This window comes from Heteronotia binoei, chromosome 13 (genome assembly GCF_032191835.1).
Source record: "Heteronotia binoei isolate CCM8104 ecotype False Entrance Well chromosome 13, APGP_CSIRO_Hbin_v1, whole genome shotgun sequence".
NCBI classification, from domain to species: domain Eukaryota; kingdom Metazoa; phylum Chordata; class Lepidosauria; order Squamata; family Gekkonidae; genus Heteronotia; species Heteronotia binoei.
The window spans coordinates 46,084,041-46,103,004 of record NC_083235.1 but is presented as its reverse complement, the minus strand read 5'-3'; the positions used below and the strand labels follow the sequence as shown (position 1 = coordinate 46,103,004).

Sequence of the window (18,964 nt, the reverse complement as noted above, 5' to 3'; positions counted from 1 at the left end):
CTCTGGGCCCTCCCAGACAAGCCCTTGGCAGAGTGGTGGCAGCCAGTAGAAGGCCCTTCCTGATCCCCTACTGTGTGACACCCCATCTGCCATTCCCTCCCTTGACTACCTTTTGGGCCAACCAACTTCCACATCCTTGGCAGCACCTCCCCTCTCCTTTCCTTCCTCCCCACCCCCACCTTTGCTACTCTTACCCATCCCTATCATTGCTATTCTTACCCACCCCACCCTGTTGTCTGTCCATCCCCACCCATCTTTGATGCTTTGTCCTACCACCTCCTCCCCATCCCAGGGGAGGGTGGGCTGGCCTCTTTGTGTGTTTCTGGACATAGCCAGGTCTGTCCTGGCTGCAGTGGGCTGGCAGTGCATCAGAGGGCTGTATCAGGCTCCAGGGTGACTGTGGCAAAGCAGGGAGCTGCACTGGCCTAGGGGCTGCAGTGGCAACACCAGAAACACCACTGGGTCTGGGGCCCACAATAGCAACATTGGGAGCTGGGATGGTGAAAGCAGTGCTGGGCCTGGGCTTTGATGATCATCATCATCAAAGCCAGGTAACCCCACAACAGAATCACTGTCTGCACATGAGAGGGGGATTTATACCCCCTTTCAACTTCTCCCGTTTTCTGATTTTTCTGCAAACCTGCGGGGTCCCTCAAGTTTATAGAAAAATCTTTCTTCTGTGTGAATGGGCCTGATTCGCAGATTTAGATATCCATAGATCAGGCTCCACTTCACATAAAGTTAGGGTATTAAAACAATAGCGCCTCAAAATAGTGTTTTCTCCTTGTGTTAAAAATATTATTAAACAGGTTAATGACAAACATAAGGATATCTAATGTCACTTTCAAACAGCTACAACAAACTATAATCAATGGCCTCATCCTCTAAAAGCCTTCTTCAGTGGTCATTAATTCTGCTATTCACCACTGGCCTATTAATTATGTATAATTTTTTTATTTATTCCACACCTTGTCAGGTCTATTCTGTATAACCGACACACTTAGCTTGGAACTTTCTGTTTTGTTCTCTGGATTATCCTCAGGAGTTAGAGGACATGGTGGTTCTATAAAGCCAACTCACATGAAGCTAACTTCTCTTAAGCTAACAGTCTCATCTGCTGCAAAATAAACATTCAGATTTGAATGCAGAAATGACTTATCTTGACTTCTATCAAACCTTGTGAGATCTTTAAGGCTGTAACTGGAGAAGAGAAGGCAATAGAGGATAGGACTCACAAGTAACTGGAGAAGAGAAGGCAATAGAGGATAAGACTCACAATAACAGGTTTAAATGAAGGGCAGAAAAGAACCAGCTGGATATTAGGATTTTTTTTATGTTAAAAGTAGTTTGGCAGTGGAACTGGCTGCCTAGGAAAGTGGTGAGCTCCCTCTCACTGGCAGTCTTCAAGCAGCAGCTGGATGAACACTTGTGAGGGATGCTGATTCTGCATCATGCAGGGGGTTGGACTAGATGGCCTGCAGGGCACCTTCCAACTCTATGATTCTATGAACTGTAATTCCTTTGGTGTTCAGGAAGTACCAACACAAATCACAACTGGTGCAGTAACTACCTGGTTTCGAAGCTTGGTCCTCGGGTTTGGAGCATACCCGATGAAGCCAACTTTCTTCATGGTACGAAGAATCTCTGGGTCAACGGGTGGGGCTCGTCTACAAAACAAATTGTGGCTTCAACCATTATTCCTCAAAAGGTTTCATAAAGAAAGGCAGTTTGCTGAGAGCACTCCTTTCAGATCTTTTCTATGGATTCAAATGCCCTGATAACGACGTAGAGCTTGTGAAGATTTTTGTATAAGTAAAAGGCTCCTTGCACCAGAGAAAAATGCTGCTGGATGCAGATTTCACCAAACTTTTAAAAGAGATTATTAAAGCAGTGAAATAAGAAGCAATTTAAAAGATACGAAGCAACCCTCTCAGCTCCCAAACAAGTTTGACTTTTTTTTTTAATCTCTTGTTCTACCTGGGTGCAGGGCCAGAATTGGCAGCTGGCCAGTCTGACAACAAGGACTCAGTGGTTAGCGGCACAGGGATAAGCGATAAGGGCATGAGGTCCTGGTTCCAGTCCAGGTGGGGCAAGGTATCCACCATGCAAGGCAAGGCGAAGTCAGTCTCCCGGGAGTAGGCATTAAAGGTGATTTCAGGTGAGTCAGCCCAGAGGTGGACACAGCCCTCTGAGTCTCCAAAGACCAAAGCCTGCTTGCTGGCTGACACATCAAAGCTCATGATCAGTTGGCCCACTGTATTGACGTGGAAGATGTCTGCAGGGTTGGCCAATCCGGTGGGTTCACAGAATTGACACTGACCTAGATGGGGGGGGGGGGGGAGAGAGCAAAATGGAAACATGACTTCTCCCAGCAGTCAGTGCAAACATCCCCCCCCCAAAAATAACTTAATTCTCACACTCTGCAGCTACTTCTTGAGGGAGGCACTGCCAAGATGTGGCTCTGAAATGCCAGCACATACAGTGGCATGGTCTGATGCTGCAGCACCCATCTGCTCACTTTCCTACCTGTTTGGGAGATGATAGCCAAGCGAGATGTGTAGGTAGGAATAAACTTCAGAAACAGAGGGTCGATGTGGACTTGCAGAGGTGTGATGGCTCGTAGCATGCGCAGGTCGTACACTTTGAGGAAACGATCACAGGCGAGGCCATTCATTCGGCTGGAGAAGCCGCAAGTCACCAACAGGTTGCCATGGACATCAAAATCCGACAGACTACCTGAGTAGGCATCAAACTCATGCTCTACAGCAAAAGTGCGAAGGTCACGCAGAGACACCTAATCAGGTAGCAAAAGATATTCTGTGAGAGCTGCTTACAAGGACCTTGGCAGTCAAATAAATGGCATCAGATGGACCAGCTGGGCAATTTTAACCACAGGCTCCTTTAAGTCAAGGGAATGTTTGGATCCAGACTAAATTTTCTGAATGGAAGGAAATTCTGATAACTGAGTGGTACTTTTCTACTTCCCGCTGTAGCCTGGAGATCTCCCAAAAATGCTGCTCCCAGGAGACAGGGAACTATTTTGGACCAGGGAGGGGGGAGGTAATTCAATTCTACTGGCAGAACAGCCTTCCATGAACAGAAACTGAACTTTGGATTCAACAAAAGGTTTCCCCTAACCTATCTTCCATCCATCCATGTTATAGTTAAGGTATGTACGATAAGAGAATAAGCTGTGATCTGGCATGTCTGCAGTTCAAATGCTTGCTATGAATTCATTACATGGTCTTAAGTAAACCACTCAGGTTCCCCCACAATATGCAAAGATGGAAGTAATAACACTGGCTTACCTTACTGGACAGTGGTAGAGATAACCAAATAATCTATTAAAATGTTCTGAACACCAAGAGTACTATACAAATGCTAAATATTACATGAGGCACAGGAGTCATGTACCTAGCATCACATGCAACTACCTTTAGAGTACCCAAGCCCAACCCATCTGATTTCTCATTCACAATTTTATTGTTTGCTACCTAGTGGAAGACCAATAGCGCTTTCCTAAGCAAAATTACACACTACTAAGCCCTCTGAAGTCAATAGGCTTTGAGAGTGTTAACTTTGTTTAGGACTTCATTGCAAGTAAATCCGATTTAGAAAGTGGCAGCACCACATTTTTAAACATTTCCAGAGATACAGTGAGAGCTTTCATAACCTTTTATGCTTTTTACAACAACACCAGCTTAAAGAATCTCTTCACTCAAACAGCTGAATTAATGCCTTCTAACAGAAGGAGATGCAATGGCCTGTAGCTTTCTTTCAGATTACCAGCCAGCTGTCCCTGAGGTCAATTTTCTTCCTAAACCCAATATAACTTATCAGATCTATTCCATCTGTTTGGAATGCTTTAGGCTGCAAAAGCACAAGGAAGATCTCCCCCCACCCCGCACTTCCTGGGCTGTCCAGGAGGCACAAGGTGACTGGGCTTTCCTTGTGCATCTGCAGCCAGGCATACCCTACCTGCAGCCGCCTACCCTTTGCCTCCCGGTCTGTCCAGAAGGTGCAGTTTTGCTGGGTTTTCTTCTTGCTTTTGCAGCCTTCTGCTGCAAAAGCAGGAAGAAGACCTCTCTCACACACATACACACACCTGGCATTACCTTTTATGTCACACATGACCCGGCCCAACAAAGTCATTTATGTCAGATCCGGTCCTCAGAAAAAATGAGTATGACACTCCTGGTTTAGGAGCTATAGAAAAGTGGCAGAATCACTTTAAAAGTATGATTTATTCAATGGATGGAGATGGGGTTTTTTGAGTTATGTTTTCACTCGTATAATATTAAGTTATGGTTGTATTTTAACTGTTTTATTATGACTGTGATCTGCCCTGAGCCCACATGGGAAAGGGCGGCATATAAATAGAGCCGCCCTGAGCCTGCTTCGGCGGGGAGGGCGGGATATAAATACGAAAAATAAATAAATAAATAAATAAATAAACCAAATAAATAAATAAAAAATGCTGGATTTCTCAGGGAATTAATCAAGTCTGTCTCACTCTGGTGTTGTTTATGACTCTCCCACATCCACTGTACTGCAATCATGTGGTAAAAGGATTACCTTTCCCGAAGTGTGGCCACAGAAGAAGAAACGGTTTGACTGCCTCATGATAGTGACTCCAGGTACTTCCACCGTATACTAAAATGAACAGCAAGGCAGAAGAAATACAGTCATAAAGCCTGCTACCCAGAACACACAGAAGCTGGGGAACATCAAAATTAGACCTAAATTCCATTTCTTATCCTAGAAATATTTTTCTACTTTATTTTATAAAACTGAATTATGATACGGGGGGGGGGGGGATCAAAGCATTTCATGCTTAAATTCTTACAATGGATTTTGTTTTTTTTAATTAACAACATGGACAGCTGTTTCAAACAAATTATGTTGTATGTGAATTCTTTTTCTTGTAGAAGTGAAGGACATAAACCAGTGGAGGTCCCTGTTACGTTACTATCACCATCACTCTTTCCCACCAAAGCCTGATTAACCTCTGTTCACAGCACTCGCAAAACTGACTGGCTAAGAACAGGGAGGTGATGGCAGGAGTTGCAGAGCTTGTGAGCTGTGGAACAGCTAGCTTCTGGGCATGCTTGGGGCTTAGAAGTAAGGCAAGTACAGCACAGAACATTTCTGGATTCTGCCCTATGCCTTAACATGCTAAATGTTTCTCTCTCAACGACAGGAAGTAAAGTTTAACAATTATTTAGAATTAAACTACCATTTATTAGAAAACATTTCTAAAATGAGTCACTATTATTGTTTGCTGAGCAAAAGCTCTTTAACATGGACTTCTATTAAAGTGGAAAACTTTTAAGTCCATTTTAAAGAGTTGCTTCTCAGCAAACAATAATAGTGATGCATTTTAGAAATGTTTTTTGTCTCTTGATTAGGTTATATAGAACCTAGTAAAGAAATTGGCAGAATATATAAGCTTTCTATTGGTTCCTGTTGATATTGTACATCTCCCAATGCCGATTTCATATACATGTGGTGAACATGTGTACAGGCTAAAATATTTTGGCAAATATTTGTAGGCATGATGAAACATGAACTTACATCAGATTTTCCTTTGGAATACAGAAGTTGTTACTTAACTATATAACAATGTTTCCCAGGAGACTTTGAAGTGTTAGCTTAAATATGATAACAGCTAGAATTATTTTTGCAAAATATTGGTAACCTTCATTTTGACATTCTAGGGCATTTCTCTGAGATGAGAGGCAAAAATATTGGCACTTCTGAACTGTCTGTAATAGGAGTGGAGACTGCTTGAATCAATCAACACAATGAGGATCAGAACTTCCCTCTTACATGGCATACTCTTGTGATTAGAGGCAGATCTCTTTCCTAGTTACTCAGTTTCTCTATGATCAATCGATAGTATTAATAGACAATACTCATTCATTTGCTAGAAATGTCTTTGAGTAAAACCAGACATGATGCACCCAACTCTCTGGAGGAAAAAAATGTCCTGCCCCTTTGTTTAATGGGATGTTATTTACCAGGTATTGTTATTTACCTCCAAGCCATGAAAAGCTTCAGCTACCCAATTTCTCAGACCAAACCCTTCTGAAAGGGACATGATCTTTTTCCTCCAGGTCTGTGGCAACCATAAACACACCCAACTCCAATTTCAAGTAATCTAAATAAATGACACAAAATGACGAGGGAAAGTGTTTGATATTTTGGTATACCTTCTGGGTCTCCTGCACTGTACTGAGATCTATCTCTATCACATGATTGGTGAGTCCCCCAATAAGCAAAGTGGTGGGATCAGTCAGCAGAAGGCTGTGCATGTCTTCACTTTCATCCATGCTAGAAGAGAAAGAGGGACATTCAGGGACATTCCCTACTCACATTACTTTCTTGACTGACGTGATGAGCACCCACATAAACAAGTTACATCACAAAGTTACGCTATTGGGATCATCCCAGGAAATGTGTGGATAACCTGTTCTGATGTAATTTCCCCACCTCTATGTGCACATGGGATGATGTCAAAAAAAGGAAACAGGAAATGCTATGTCAAAATCTGCCCACACTCTTCTAGAAGAAATACAAGCCTTCTCAAGTTTACATGTGAATAATCCGCACACTGCAAAAATGTTTTTGACCTTCTCACTATATCAGATATATGATGAAATGTACAGAACTTTCATTGCACTCCTATAGACTCAAGCAGCCTCCTTATATGCAAAACTTTGTATAGGAAACAACAACTCACACAATGTCAGTATCTTCCAAAGCCCAGCATTCCTTAGGGAAAGGCACTTACAGATAATCAAAGATTATGAGGCCTCCTCTGGACATGTATTTGAGGTTGGTTTTTGTCAAGAAGAGCACTCCGTTCTCCAAGCTCTGGATCTGTCGAATGTCATCACTGCTGTGTACTTGGAAAGACGAATAACGTTCCAGGGCTGGGCCAAAGAAAGAGGTGGCATGACCCTGAAATTAAGATGTGCAAGGCTTCACTACAAATCTGGTTCTGTCATACGGATTTGACTGAAAAGAGAGAAACAGGTCTAATTAAACAGCCAAGTAAATCAGAGGCTCTCAGAGCCATTTAATATCTGGCTACTGAAAAAGGTGCAGAAAAGAACACCCAAAGTGATCAGGGGGCTAGAGTACCCGCCCTATGAGGATCAGTTAAAATGCTTAGGGCTGTTTAGCTTGGAAAAAAGATGAGTAAGGGGAAACATGATATGATTGTGCAAAATTATGCATGGTGTGGAGAGAGAAAACCTGGGGTCATCCACTGAAGTGTGGGAGATTCAAGTCAGACAAAAGGAAGCACTTCTTTGCATAGTGTGGAATTTGTGGAACTCATTGCCACAGCATAGCCATCAACTTGGAAGGCTTTAAAAGAGAGTAAACAAATTAATGAAGGATGGGGTTATCAATGGTTGTTCTTCACAAGTGATATCTACTCCCATCAGTACCAAAGGCAATATGCGTCTTTGCATCCGTTGCTGAGGACCACAGGCAGGGGAATGCTGTTGCAGTCATCTTGTTTGTGGGCTTCTTAGAGGCAGCTCATTGGCTGCTATGTGAACAGCATGCTGGACTAGATGGGCCTTTGATTTGATTCAACATGGCTCTTCTTATGTACTGGTCCATCCTGACCATTTTAATTACTGTGAGATTTTTCATTTGCTCTTGGGCTTTTAACTACATTGGAATATACCCCAGACACAGATCCATCACAGTAGGAAAATATTCCCATTACATAAAAATTATTAAAACATTAGTTGTACGTATACCCTGATACTACTTTCTCCAGAATACTGTTAGCCATATCTGACTGCCAATGGAGCAGAATGAAATTTAGCCCAGATTTTTTCTTCTACACAGACTTGTACAGCAGAAATACAGAATTTTAGATAATTTATGTTATCCAGGTCTCACTCTAGTCTTCCCCCAAAGTAAAGGATATTTTCAGAATTATTGAGGATCACTGATAAAAGAATCCAAGAACCAAGGGGTACAGTATTGTCAGGAGTCTTGTAAGGATAATTTAATTGTTAGTATTTTAATAGAGAATGAGAAGCATTAAAATTATACCATCTATAGCCACTAGTTATTCAACATTGGATGAGATTTTAAAATCTGGATTGCCATTTAAGCAATTTTAGATTATGATGATTAAAATAATTAGATTGCTATAAAATCTGTTTGAAAATGATATAATATAATTTGTTGAAATCTTTAATATCCTACCAAGATCTAAAATTTCAAAAGCAAAGATAAAACAAGAATTTGAGAAATTAGTATTTATGGATTTTTTAAAAAAAATAAAAATATATACTGTATCATTGAAAAAAGGCAAATGGCATAAAACATGTTTACATGAAGTAGAGATTTACAAAGAGGTAAACAGAGAAATGCTGATTTTACAGCACAAATTATTAAGAGAATTTTAAAAATAAAATTACTACATAATGACATTTGTTGCTACAGAAGTTGCATAAAAGTTATAACATCTAAATGGTAGATATTAGCATTAATCTAAATAAAGGTGCTTTTTTCACATGTGGTTGACTTGAAAAAGAGACCATTGAAGGGAATTAATTAATGAATTTTTAAAATCCTTTTATTAGTTTCAAATGTAACACAAAAGGACTTTTTCAAGAAAAATCAGGCATTTATATTATAAATATTATGAATTATAAAGTAAACTATAATTTTATATAAAATATGGATACATTTCAACAAGCTGCAAGTGAAGTACTAATGTACTAAGCATTAAGGTGATTCAAGGTTTTGGTTCTGACCTTCAAAAGGCCCTTAACAGTGTGGGACTAGCGTAAAATAACAGGAAAATAATGAGGTAATAGTAAAACAGGTAAGTTTTCCTCATTTGCATTGTTAAGCCAAGATTTTTAAAGAAATGATAAGAACTGTAGTAATCACATTCAATACAAAACCAATTCTAATGATCATGCTAGCTTTAGTAAGGTAAGTTCCCTGAAAGACAGTCTTGGATATAGTTGCCATGCTAGGAAATGCCTGGAGATTTGGGAGTGGAGTTCAGCAAGGATGTCATATCTGTGACATCACATCTAGGTCAAAGGTCAACTGATGGCACAGTGTGGCTTAATTTCTGAGCTGTATTCCCAAATACCACCCTTTTGTGAAGTCATCTACTTTCAAAATTCAAATTCCCTACCTTACATCTGCTCCCTTACATCTACAGTAGGCTTCGTATTGGAGCAATTTGCAATGGTGGTTGTGGAAAAGGTACTCTCAGCTCCTCCTACTTACAATATGGAGTTAAGGCTACCTTAGGCAGGAGACTATGCCTACCTTACCCGATCACTGAAACTCTGAAACTAATTCCAACAGAATAATAGTGGATTAAACATGCCCATTTTTATCTCCAATCTAATGTGCTGCCAGCAAGAATTTCAAACTTTTACAATATTTAGTAATTCCAAGGCTGGAGATGTCACACAGAGGAGAGACCGAAGGGAATGAAGGCATGTGTGTTTTTGTCTACAAATAGGTTCACACCCAATGCACTTTCATGTAAAGGGTAATATGATCATACTACAAAAAGGATGAGAGTCAGCATGGTGTAGTGGTTATGTGTTGGACTAGGACCTGGAAATCCCAGGCTCAACTCCTCACTCCGCCAAAAAGTTCAGTGACTGACCTTGGGCATGTCACTTTCAACCTACCTACAGGGTTGGTGTGAGGATTAACTGAATATAGGAGGGATGATATACACCAGTCTGAGCTCCTGGGAGGAACAGTAGGATGAAACTGTACTAGGCAGAATACGAAATAACAGCCAATGTCCACATTTTAGGAAAGCAGAAAGGAAACAAGCAGTAACTGAGATTAGGATAACAACATATCTAATTGAGAAAGGCAGAGCTGATGTGGAGCAAAGACATACAGTGTGCAGCTCCATCCTACACAGGAAGTATAAGTGCAGGGGGACAGTTCCCTAATAAATACTACAGCCTTAGCTAGCGCCCTTGTTGTCTGTTTTTAAGCACACTAACTCGGAACACCAATGCTTCTGCAGCAGAAGGGATAGGATCAAGCAGGGATAAGAGGAAGAAACTGGAAACCTTGGCTCCCTTGATCTCTTACTCCAAGGCCCTCGTAGGCATGTCTCTACATACAAGAGGTAGGTAGCCTGGCTGGTTACTGACCTTTCACACAAGCGACTTGAAACTGTCTGCAATGCACTTCCCTTTCTTCCCATTTGTGAAGGATGGTTAAGCCCTTCATTCCTACTCCACTTGACCCAGAGGAAGTACCCAGAAGGCTTGATCATGGTTAAAAATCTCTTTACAGATTTCCTTTCTACAGAAGAGTCTCTGTTGCAAAGGGAATGAAAGTAACCTGATGGGGATAATGGAGAATACAGTGATGTGCAACCCAGTCCTCCTAAGGCTCAAATAACAAAAGGATGACAAATTACAAGCAATGCTGGAGGAAGGGGGGGCACTTCTCTTTTCCCAAGAGTTCTTCAGTCACTCAGTTGGTGCTTCAGATAATGGAGTAACATAGTCTGAGACAATGCACACTGCATTTGCAAATTGGTCCTCAGGCAAAATGCCTCTGTAAAAAAGGCAGCCCACCCAAGATGAAGAACTTCTCCAACCTGCAAAAGAGGTCCAGACTAGCCAATGGCAGCCCAGCTGAAACTGACCGGGGGGGGGGGGCAAGAAAACAAGGTATGGAAATAGAACGCAAGAAATCTAGTAAAGGAGGGTGTAGGGGAAAACTGCATTTCTGCTTCTTCTGTGCATCTAACCAGGGGATGGGATGAATTGTGCATATTTTTTAAAAGGTCAATACAGTGATGAGTGAAGAAACTTCCTTGCTGGCTTTTTAAAGACTACCAACAGTGAAAGAGATGAGAAATGCACCAACTGCAACAGAACCAACGAGGAACCTTTACTAGCTGCACTCAGCACCTTGCAATAAGGGGGGGGGGGGGAGGCACAGTGGGAACACCAGTCTACTGGGTCAGTGGTGGCTGACTAGCACCATCACTTGGGTTAGGTAGGCACTAGGAAACAGGATGTGCTGCAGGGTCAGGGTTCTCGTGAGAGAAGGAAGGAACCCACCTCCTCATTCCCTCTCCTGTAGCTGAGTAGGGTGGGGAAATTACCACATGTATACTTTTAAGGCTTAGGGTGATGCTCTAGTTTGGTCGCTAATCTTACCCTAGAGACTAGGAGGCAAAATCCTAGAGCATCTCTGCCATTTTCTTCCACTGCCCCACTGTCTCATGGCAGGAATCAGGGCTTCACAGGGGGAGATGTCCCACTGGAAGTAGGCAAATGGCAACTCTACAAAAACACATAATGTTTCCTATTTCAGATGCCAAAATGTTTTGATACAGTTGCAAGAAGTTTTTGGATGCAACTGTAGAATAATTTTGTGAGGAGAAAAATCCTATTCTTAGATTATAGTAAACTATGTATGAATAAAGGACTCTCAAGGCATATTGCTTTGACAAGAATGTCAGATATCAGTTGCAATATTTACCACCTTCATATAAACTATATTAAAAGGTTTAAAGACACTAACAGTGCAATCCTAAGAGCACTTTCCTGGGAGTAAGCCCCACTGAATAGACTTTAGTAGAATTCAGAGTAGACCTGCTTAGGATTGGTCTCTAAATCACTTACCCCATGGTTACCAATCCACAGCATCTCTTCATGTAGGTCAAAGTGTGAGAAGGAGACAGGTACACCCACTTCAGAGACTACAGTGTGGAGTTCTGAGTACATGCCTTCCATGATGTGCACTGGGTCAGGTACAGGAATACCCTCCAGTGGTACCCCTTCAGGATCCAGCTCCACATTCTGTAGTAGGCTAGGGTTGAGGTGGGGATCCAAAGCAGGGTGGAGTGCAGGAACATATTCTGCAAGTGCTGGGTCAAGGCCTTCAAAATTCATGGTGGCTGTACACTTTTAAGGAAGAGAAAGTAATTCAAGAGATAATTTCCTAAGATAATGATATTATCACTATTATATGAAGGAATACATTAGGTATTTCATAGTACAGGAAGGCAACAATAATTGGATCTATTCTATCAATCACCTTCAGCTTTCAAGACAGAAACAAAGTTTTATCCACTCAGCTGCTTTACAGTAACATACTTGTCAGCTATTGATTTGAGTGACAAAATTCAGTCCCCAGTTAGAAAATATTATTCTTTATTAAAATGGTTTGTGTTCAGTTGTTGGTGCGTGATCATGACAAATTAAGTTTGTGTAACCGTTTTTCAGAGGATAATTTTTTGTTTGTTGTGTTCACATAAAAGGTGGATTAAAACATAGTGAGCATTTAATTTTCCTTTACTGAATGCATTTCATTTATACTGAAGCAAGATATTTTATTGCAGTTGTATTAAAATACACACATTCTAGTGAGTTAGTCTTTTTATGTTTATATTACAGCTATTCCCCTGAAGAACAGCACAGCAGACATGCATTAAATATCCTTTTATTTTCCAAACAGTAATTATGCTGTTTTCTTACACTCCTGGCCAATTCTGGACTGATTCTTCTTCTAGCAACTTAAAATGCAAGATCATTACATCACCACATGTACACAATATTAATCTTATCTGATATGGCTGCACACAACAGTTAATTCACCAAATCAAGACAGATTTTAAGTAAGGAGCACAAACTCTTCTTTCAAGCAAACTAATACCCTACACACTGCACTTTTTTGCAGTACTCCTACTGAAGTCTATTCAATGGGGCTTACTCCCAGATAAGTGTTATGGATATTTGCACTGCAAGATAAAAACCAGGGGAAGGGAGAACTGAAGGAAAAGACATACAGGCCACCAGTATTGGGCACTCCATTTTTTAAAATGTGTGCTTATAGTATAGAAGACAGGCTTTTCTGCATTATCCTCACAAAGGCAGAAGTCCAAACTATGTAAAGACATTTGGAAACAAAGGCAATCTTTGTATGATTTCTCTGTTCTGCCCTGCATTCTTCCCATCCGTTTGGGGTTAGGATATAATTCTGCTGAGCTTCCATGTGCAGGCACATTTTCTCAGATACAAAGAAATGGAAGTTAACTTTATATTTATATATATATGAAAACAGATGCCTCTGAGGAAGTATGCCTGCAAACAAAAGCCCATGCCTTGAACCAACTTTTGTTGGATCTTAAAGGTGCCACTTGTCTCTGCAAGAGTTACTGTTTTCAGCTGGTCTCCATCCCCACTCAGAGGGAAAGTAACAGCTGTCAAAACATACTAGCCATGTTCCTTAAAAGTGCTGTGTACCTACAATGAAATTCTCGAAAACTCTGTTCTAGTGTTGGTTGTCCCCATATGAAAACAAAGTGGAACTGTGTGTTTTTATCAACAAAACCCACATCATAAAGGCATCCTACAAATGAATGGAAAAGAAGAGCATAACCTCTGGTCAACGAAGACTGCTGGTAGTCCTCTGATTGCAAACTTACTTTGGAGTAGGTCCCAATGAATTCTGAGGCCTACTTCCAAGTAAATAGGCACATTCACTGCTAAAAAGGACCTCCCTTAGCTAACAGAAAAATAAGAGCCCGTACAATTAAAAAAATGACACCCACAATCCATTGCGCCACAGGGGCAAACTACCCAGAACCTGCTGCGGGAAAAAGAAAGGTAATAGGATGGTAATTAAAACTTCCTGTTCCGTAAATTATCCTGAGTCTAAACCATTCAGATGGTGCTTGAAACACCCCCGAAGTGCCCACAACCCCTTGCAAATTACCTAACACTCCCTGATTAAAGGGGAAAGAGGATTACCCACAATTCTTTGCTCTTCCGGGTTCTTTTTCCTCAGCTGCCGTCTTTTCCCCGCCTCCCCTCTCTTCTCAGCCGCTATAGCAACTCCAATCCTATTCCTTTCTACTTCCGCTTCAACTGGCTAGGAGAGGCTTAGCAGGAAAGTGTTGGAGAGTATTGACCAATGACAGGGCGTCTTGGAAAGAATATCCAATCAGAGCAAGGAAAAGATAAAAAAGGCTTTACAGGAACGACTTACCACGAGGAATACTGAACTGCGGAAGGGACGAAACTTTGAGGCAGTGACGTACCGTAGTTCATGGAAAGGATATGCTTTATATAGCGAGGGGTAGACCTCTCCCCCCCCTCAAATGTGCTTGGTGTTCGTTTGATGGGGTTGCGTGTTTCTTATTTACGTTTTTAAGGTAACGATCTAAATTAATCTACTCAGGAAGGGTTTAAGTGTCGAATGAGGAAAGCCCAATAAATGGGTTGTTCCGTCTCTGTGTTTGCATTTTGTCGGGTTTGGGTAAAAGTCGGATCTATACGGATCTTCATGATTTCATATGATTTTTACATTGAAATGAAATCAAACCACTATTATTCTGTAGATCCTGTCTTAGACTATAGGCAAGACCACAAAAATCATGCCCCCACGGATTCGTGGCGCCTCACCACTGCAAAAATAGGGTTCCAAAGCACGGATCCTCATGAATTTATATGATTTTTACGGTGAAATGAAATCAAACCACCATCATGCTGTAGATCCTGTCTTAGACTATAGGCAGCACCACAAAAATGTCTTCATGAATCTGTGGCGCCACAGCTGTGGAAAAACATGTTTCCAAACCACGCATCCTCATGATTTTTGCTTTGGGCCACCCCAAGATCACTATCCAATCACATATCATGTCCATGGGCACAGCTTGCACCACAGAAATCATGTATCCAAAGCTTTGTGGCAGCACCATGGACCAAAAACTTGATTTTGAACCACAGATTCTCATCAGTCCTCATGATTTTTGCTTTAGATCTCCCCAAGCCCATCACCCAATCACATATCATGTCCATGGGCAGAGTTTGCACCACAGAAACCATGGATCCACAGCTTCATGACAGCACCATGGAGCAAAAACTTGGTTTTGAACCATGGATCCTCGTAGATCCTCGTGATTTTTGCTTTGGGCCACCCCAAGCTCAACATCCAATCACATATTACGTCCATGGGCAGAGTTTGCAACACAGAAATCATGGATCCACAGCTTCATGGCAGCACCATGGACCAAAACCTTGGTTTTGAATCATGGATTCTCATGATTTTTTGTTTGGATCCCCCAAGTTCACCATCCAATCACAGATGTCCATCGGCAGAGTTTGCACCACAGAAATGATAGATCCATGACTTCATGGCAGCACCACGAACCAAAACATTGGTTTTGAATGATGGATCCTCATGATTTTTGCTTTAGATCTCCCCAAGTCCACCACCCAATCACATATCATGTCCATGGGCAGAGTTTGCACCACACAAATCATGGATCCACAGCTTCGTGGCAGCACCATGGAGCAAAAACTTGGTTTTGAACCACAGATCCTCGTGGATTCTCATGATTTTTGCTTTAGGCCACCCCAAGATCACCATCCAATCACATCCATGGGCAGAGTTTGCAACACAGAAATCATGGATCCCTGGCTTCCTGGCAGCACCATAGACCAAAAACTTGGGTTTGAACCACGGATCCTCATGGATCCCCATAATTTTTGCTTTGGGCCACCCCAAGATCACCATCCAATCACATATCATGTACATGGTCAGAGTTTGCACCATAGAAATCATAGACCCACGGCTTCATGGCAGCATCATGGACCAAAACCTTGGTTTTGAACTAAGGATCCTCATGGATCCTCATGATTTTTGCTTTGGATCTCCCCAAGCTCACCATCAGATCACATATTGTATCCATGGGCAAAGCTTGCACCACAGAAATCATAGATTCATGGCAATAACATGGACCAAAACTTTGGTTTTGGACCACAGATCCTCATGGATCCTCATGATTTTTGCTTTGGATCCCTCATGCCCACCATCCAATCACATATCATGTCCATGGGCAGAGTTTGTGTAAAACAGTTTTTTATTATTCAGCAACATTAATCAATAATCCTCCAAAAATAAACATCAAACATATTGCATCACATTTCCCATCTCCCTCTGTCACTTTTCTGTCACTTAAAACTTTTCTTGGTAATTCTTTCATGATTCTGACTTCACTGCCCTCCACCACTAAATTACCATCATATTGTTTACTTAAAATTCTACCCACCAGGTCTCTTGTTACACATCTTACTATCACATCCCTTGGTAGTTTATTTTTCCTTGCATACTCTGAATTGACCCTGTAAATATAGTCATAGAAATAGTTAGTCTCTCTAGGGTCATCACCAACAAATTCAGCAATAATCCTTATTAAGTATATTCTTAAGTCCATTCCATCTTTTTCAGGCACCCCTCTCAAACGTATCTGGTTCTCCATTAATTTGCAATCTTGCAGTACTGCTTTTTCCTGAATTTTTTTTATAGTGGAATCCACTGTTAATTTTTGCATCTTTCTATTCTTGTTTTGGATCACCCCAAACTCCCCTTCAAGTCATATGTCATGTCAATGGCCACAACTTATACCCCAAAACCATGGATCCACAGCTTTGTGGTGACACCATGGAGCAAAATATGGTCCAGCACCATGGAACCACATGGATCCTCATGGTTTTTGCTTGGGGTCACCCAACATCAACATCAAACCGCATATCATGTCCATGGGTAGAGTCTGCACCACAGAAGTTATGGATCCATGGGTTTGTGGCAACCCCATGGAGCAAGAACAGGGTTCCAGACCATAGATCCTCATGGATCCTCAGGATGTTGTCCCAAAGAATGAATTTTCGAAACTTTGTGTATGAGCACCACAGACACAACATCTACTCGCTTATCACATCCCTGGCCACTGATTGTAGCACAGAAGTTTACTCAGTCATCTCCACACCACCATGTTATGAAAGCAGATATCTAAAGAACAGATATCTTATAGATTTATACTTATGATTGGACCCTCTGAAACGCAACATCAAATCACATTTCACAGCAGGGTCCACAGACTATAGCACAAAACACACCATTTTGTGTCACCAACTTCATACAAAAACTTTGGTAGAAACATAGATCATGTAGCATGTCAGTAAATGCTCAACCCACTCAGTTCTGTGAGTTATGTGGCCTGTGACTCTTTGGGCTCAAAAAAGGGGTAAGGGACAAGGATGAGGCTCACTCTCCCTATTCATGGTGTTACCAATCCAAAGTTGGCCCGCATGGTGATTTCTCAACAAGGAACTCACAGCTCCCATCCTGCTGCAAATCCCTGCAGCAATCTTGTGTTTCATGGTCTTTCACTCTTTCTTTTGCGATGCTAGAACACAGTTATTCCTTGGTCTTATTATAACAGGATTAATTAGGGTTGCCAAGTCGAATTCAAGAAATATCTGGGAACTTTGGGGGTGGAGCCAGGAGCAAGGTTGTGACAAGTGTGATTGAACTCCAAAGGGAGTTCTGGGATCACATTTAAAGGAACTGCACATGTTTCAAATGCCTTCTGTTCATTAGAAATAATAAAGGATAGGGGCTCTTTTGAGGCTCATAGAATTGGACCCACTAGTCCAATCCTTTTGAAAGTTGGAGGTTATTTTGGGGAGAGGCACTGGATGCTATGCTGAAAATATGGTGCCTCTACCTCAAAACACAGCCCCCCCCCCTGAGCCCCAGATAGTGGTGGATGAATTTTCCATTATACCCTATGGGAATCGGTCTCCATAGGGAATAATAAGACTGCCCAACAGACATCCCCCCCCCCCTTTCTGATGACCCTGAAGTGGGGGAACAGCCTCCAAACCAGGGGATCCTCTGCCACTACCTGGGGGTTGGCTACCCTAGTTTCCGGGTTAAGGGTAGGCTAGCGTAGAGTGAGTGACAGTAATCTAGCCTGGAGGTGACCACTGCATGAATTACTGTGGCGAGGTCTGAACGAGGCAGGAGGGGAGCTAATTGTCTGGCTTAGTGTAGGTGGAAGAATGCCGTTTTAGCAATATGTGTGACCTGGGCCTCCATTGAAAGAGAGGCATCCAAGTTCACTCCCAAGCTCTTGACTGTTGGTGCCAGTGTTGAGGGTGCCCTATCAAAAGCAGGCAACCTACACTCCAGCTCCAACCATGGTCCCCCCAGCCACAGTCTTTGAGGGGTTCAGTTTCAACCTACTCTGCTTCAGCAAACCCACTATGACCTTCAAACTCACAGCCAGGGATTGAGGCCAATCGGTCACCGAACAAATACAGCTGAGTGTCATCTGCATATTGATGACACCCTAGCCCAAAACTCCATACCAGCTGGGCAAGGGAAGAGAAGTGCCCCTTGAGGAACCCAACAAGCCAGGGGGTGTCGTAAGGACACTTCCTCGCCTTGTACCACTCTTTGTCCCCGTGAGTGAAGAAAGGAGGAGAGCCACTGTAAGCCCAACCCACGTATTCCCATGTCAGCAAGGCGGTGAGTCAACAGATCATAGTCGGTTGTATCAAACACTGCTGTGAGATCTAATAATAACAGCAGTGCCGACTCGCCTTGATCCAGCTGCATTCGGAGGTTGTCTGATTAGAACAACCAAAACAGTCTCAGTCCTGTGGCCACGGTGGAAACAAAACTGGAATGGATCTAGCACCAATGTGTCCTCCAGGAAGCCCTGGAGCTGTTCAGCTACTGCTCTCTCAATTACCTTACCCAGAAATGATAGATTTGATACTGGGCTGTAATTGGCCACAGGATCTTATGATGGCTTCTTTAAGAATGGTATAACCACTGCTTCCTTTAGGCCCTCTGGAAACACCCCAGTTTTGAGGGACAGGTTGATAATTTCCTTCATGGGGCCCTGGAACCTCACATCACCAGCCTGAACCAGCCACAAGGGACACGTGTCTAGTAAGCAAGTGGTAGGTCTAACGGCTCTCAGGCCCCTCTCAACATTGGCAAAAGAGAGCAAGTTGAAAGAGTCACAAACTGAACCCAAAGACAGCCAAGGGGCCTCCAGTTCATTCACTGTATCGAAATTAGCAGGTAGGTCATTGTGGAGCAATGAGACTTTATCCAC

At 42.2% G+C, this 18,964-nt stretch overlaps 1 protein-coding gene across 3 annotated transcripts in view; it reads right to left on the bottom strand.

Annotated features, from left to right (window-relative positions):
• PAN2 (poly(A) specific ribonuclease subunit PAN2) overlaps positions 1 to 13,929 on the bottom strand; it is a 38,117-nt gene extending 24,188 nt beyond the window's left edge. The window contains exons 1-8 of one of the 3 annotated variants that reach the window (XM_060252285.1): positions 13,804 to 13,929; positions 11,670 to 11,951; positions 6,794 to 6,963; positions 6,213 to 6,333; positions 4,576 to 4,653; positions 2,527 to 2,794; positions 1,978 to 2,320; positions 1,571 to 1,667 (exon numbers count right to left, since the gene is read on the bottom strand). In XM_060252285.1, coding sequence (XP_060108268.1) covers positions 1,571 to 1,667; positions 1,978 to 2,320; positions 2,527 to 2,794; positions 4,576 to 4,653; positions 6,213 to 6,333; positions 6,794 to 6,963; positions 11,670 to 11,939 — 1,347 coding nt within the window. In that variant the 5' untranslated portion in view covers positions 11,940 to 11,951; positions 13,804 to 13,929. Of the gene's footprint in view, positions 1 to 1,570; positions 1,668 to 1,977; positions 2,321 to 2,526; positions 2,795 to 4,575; positions 4,654 to 6,212; positions 6,334 to 6,793; positions 6,964 to 11,669; positions 11,952 to 13,474; positions 13,681 to 13,799 lie in introns of those variants that run through there. The other 2 variants (XM_060252284.1, XM_060252283.1) reach the window with 2 other exon arrangements.
• Positions 13,930 to 18,964: the final 5,035 nt, after the last annotated feature.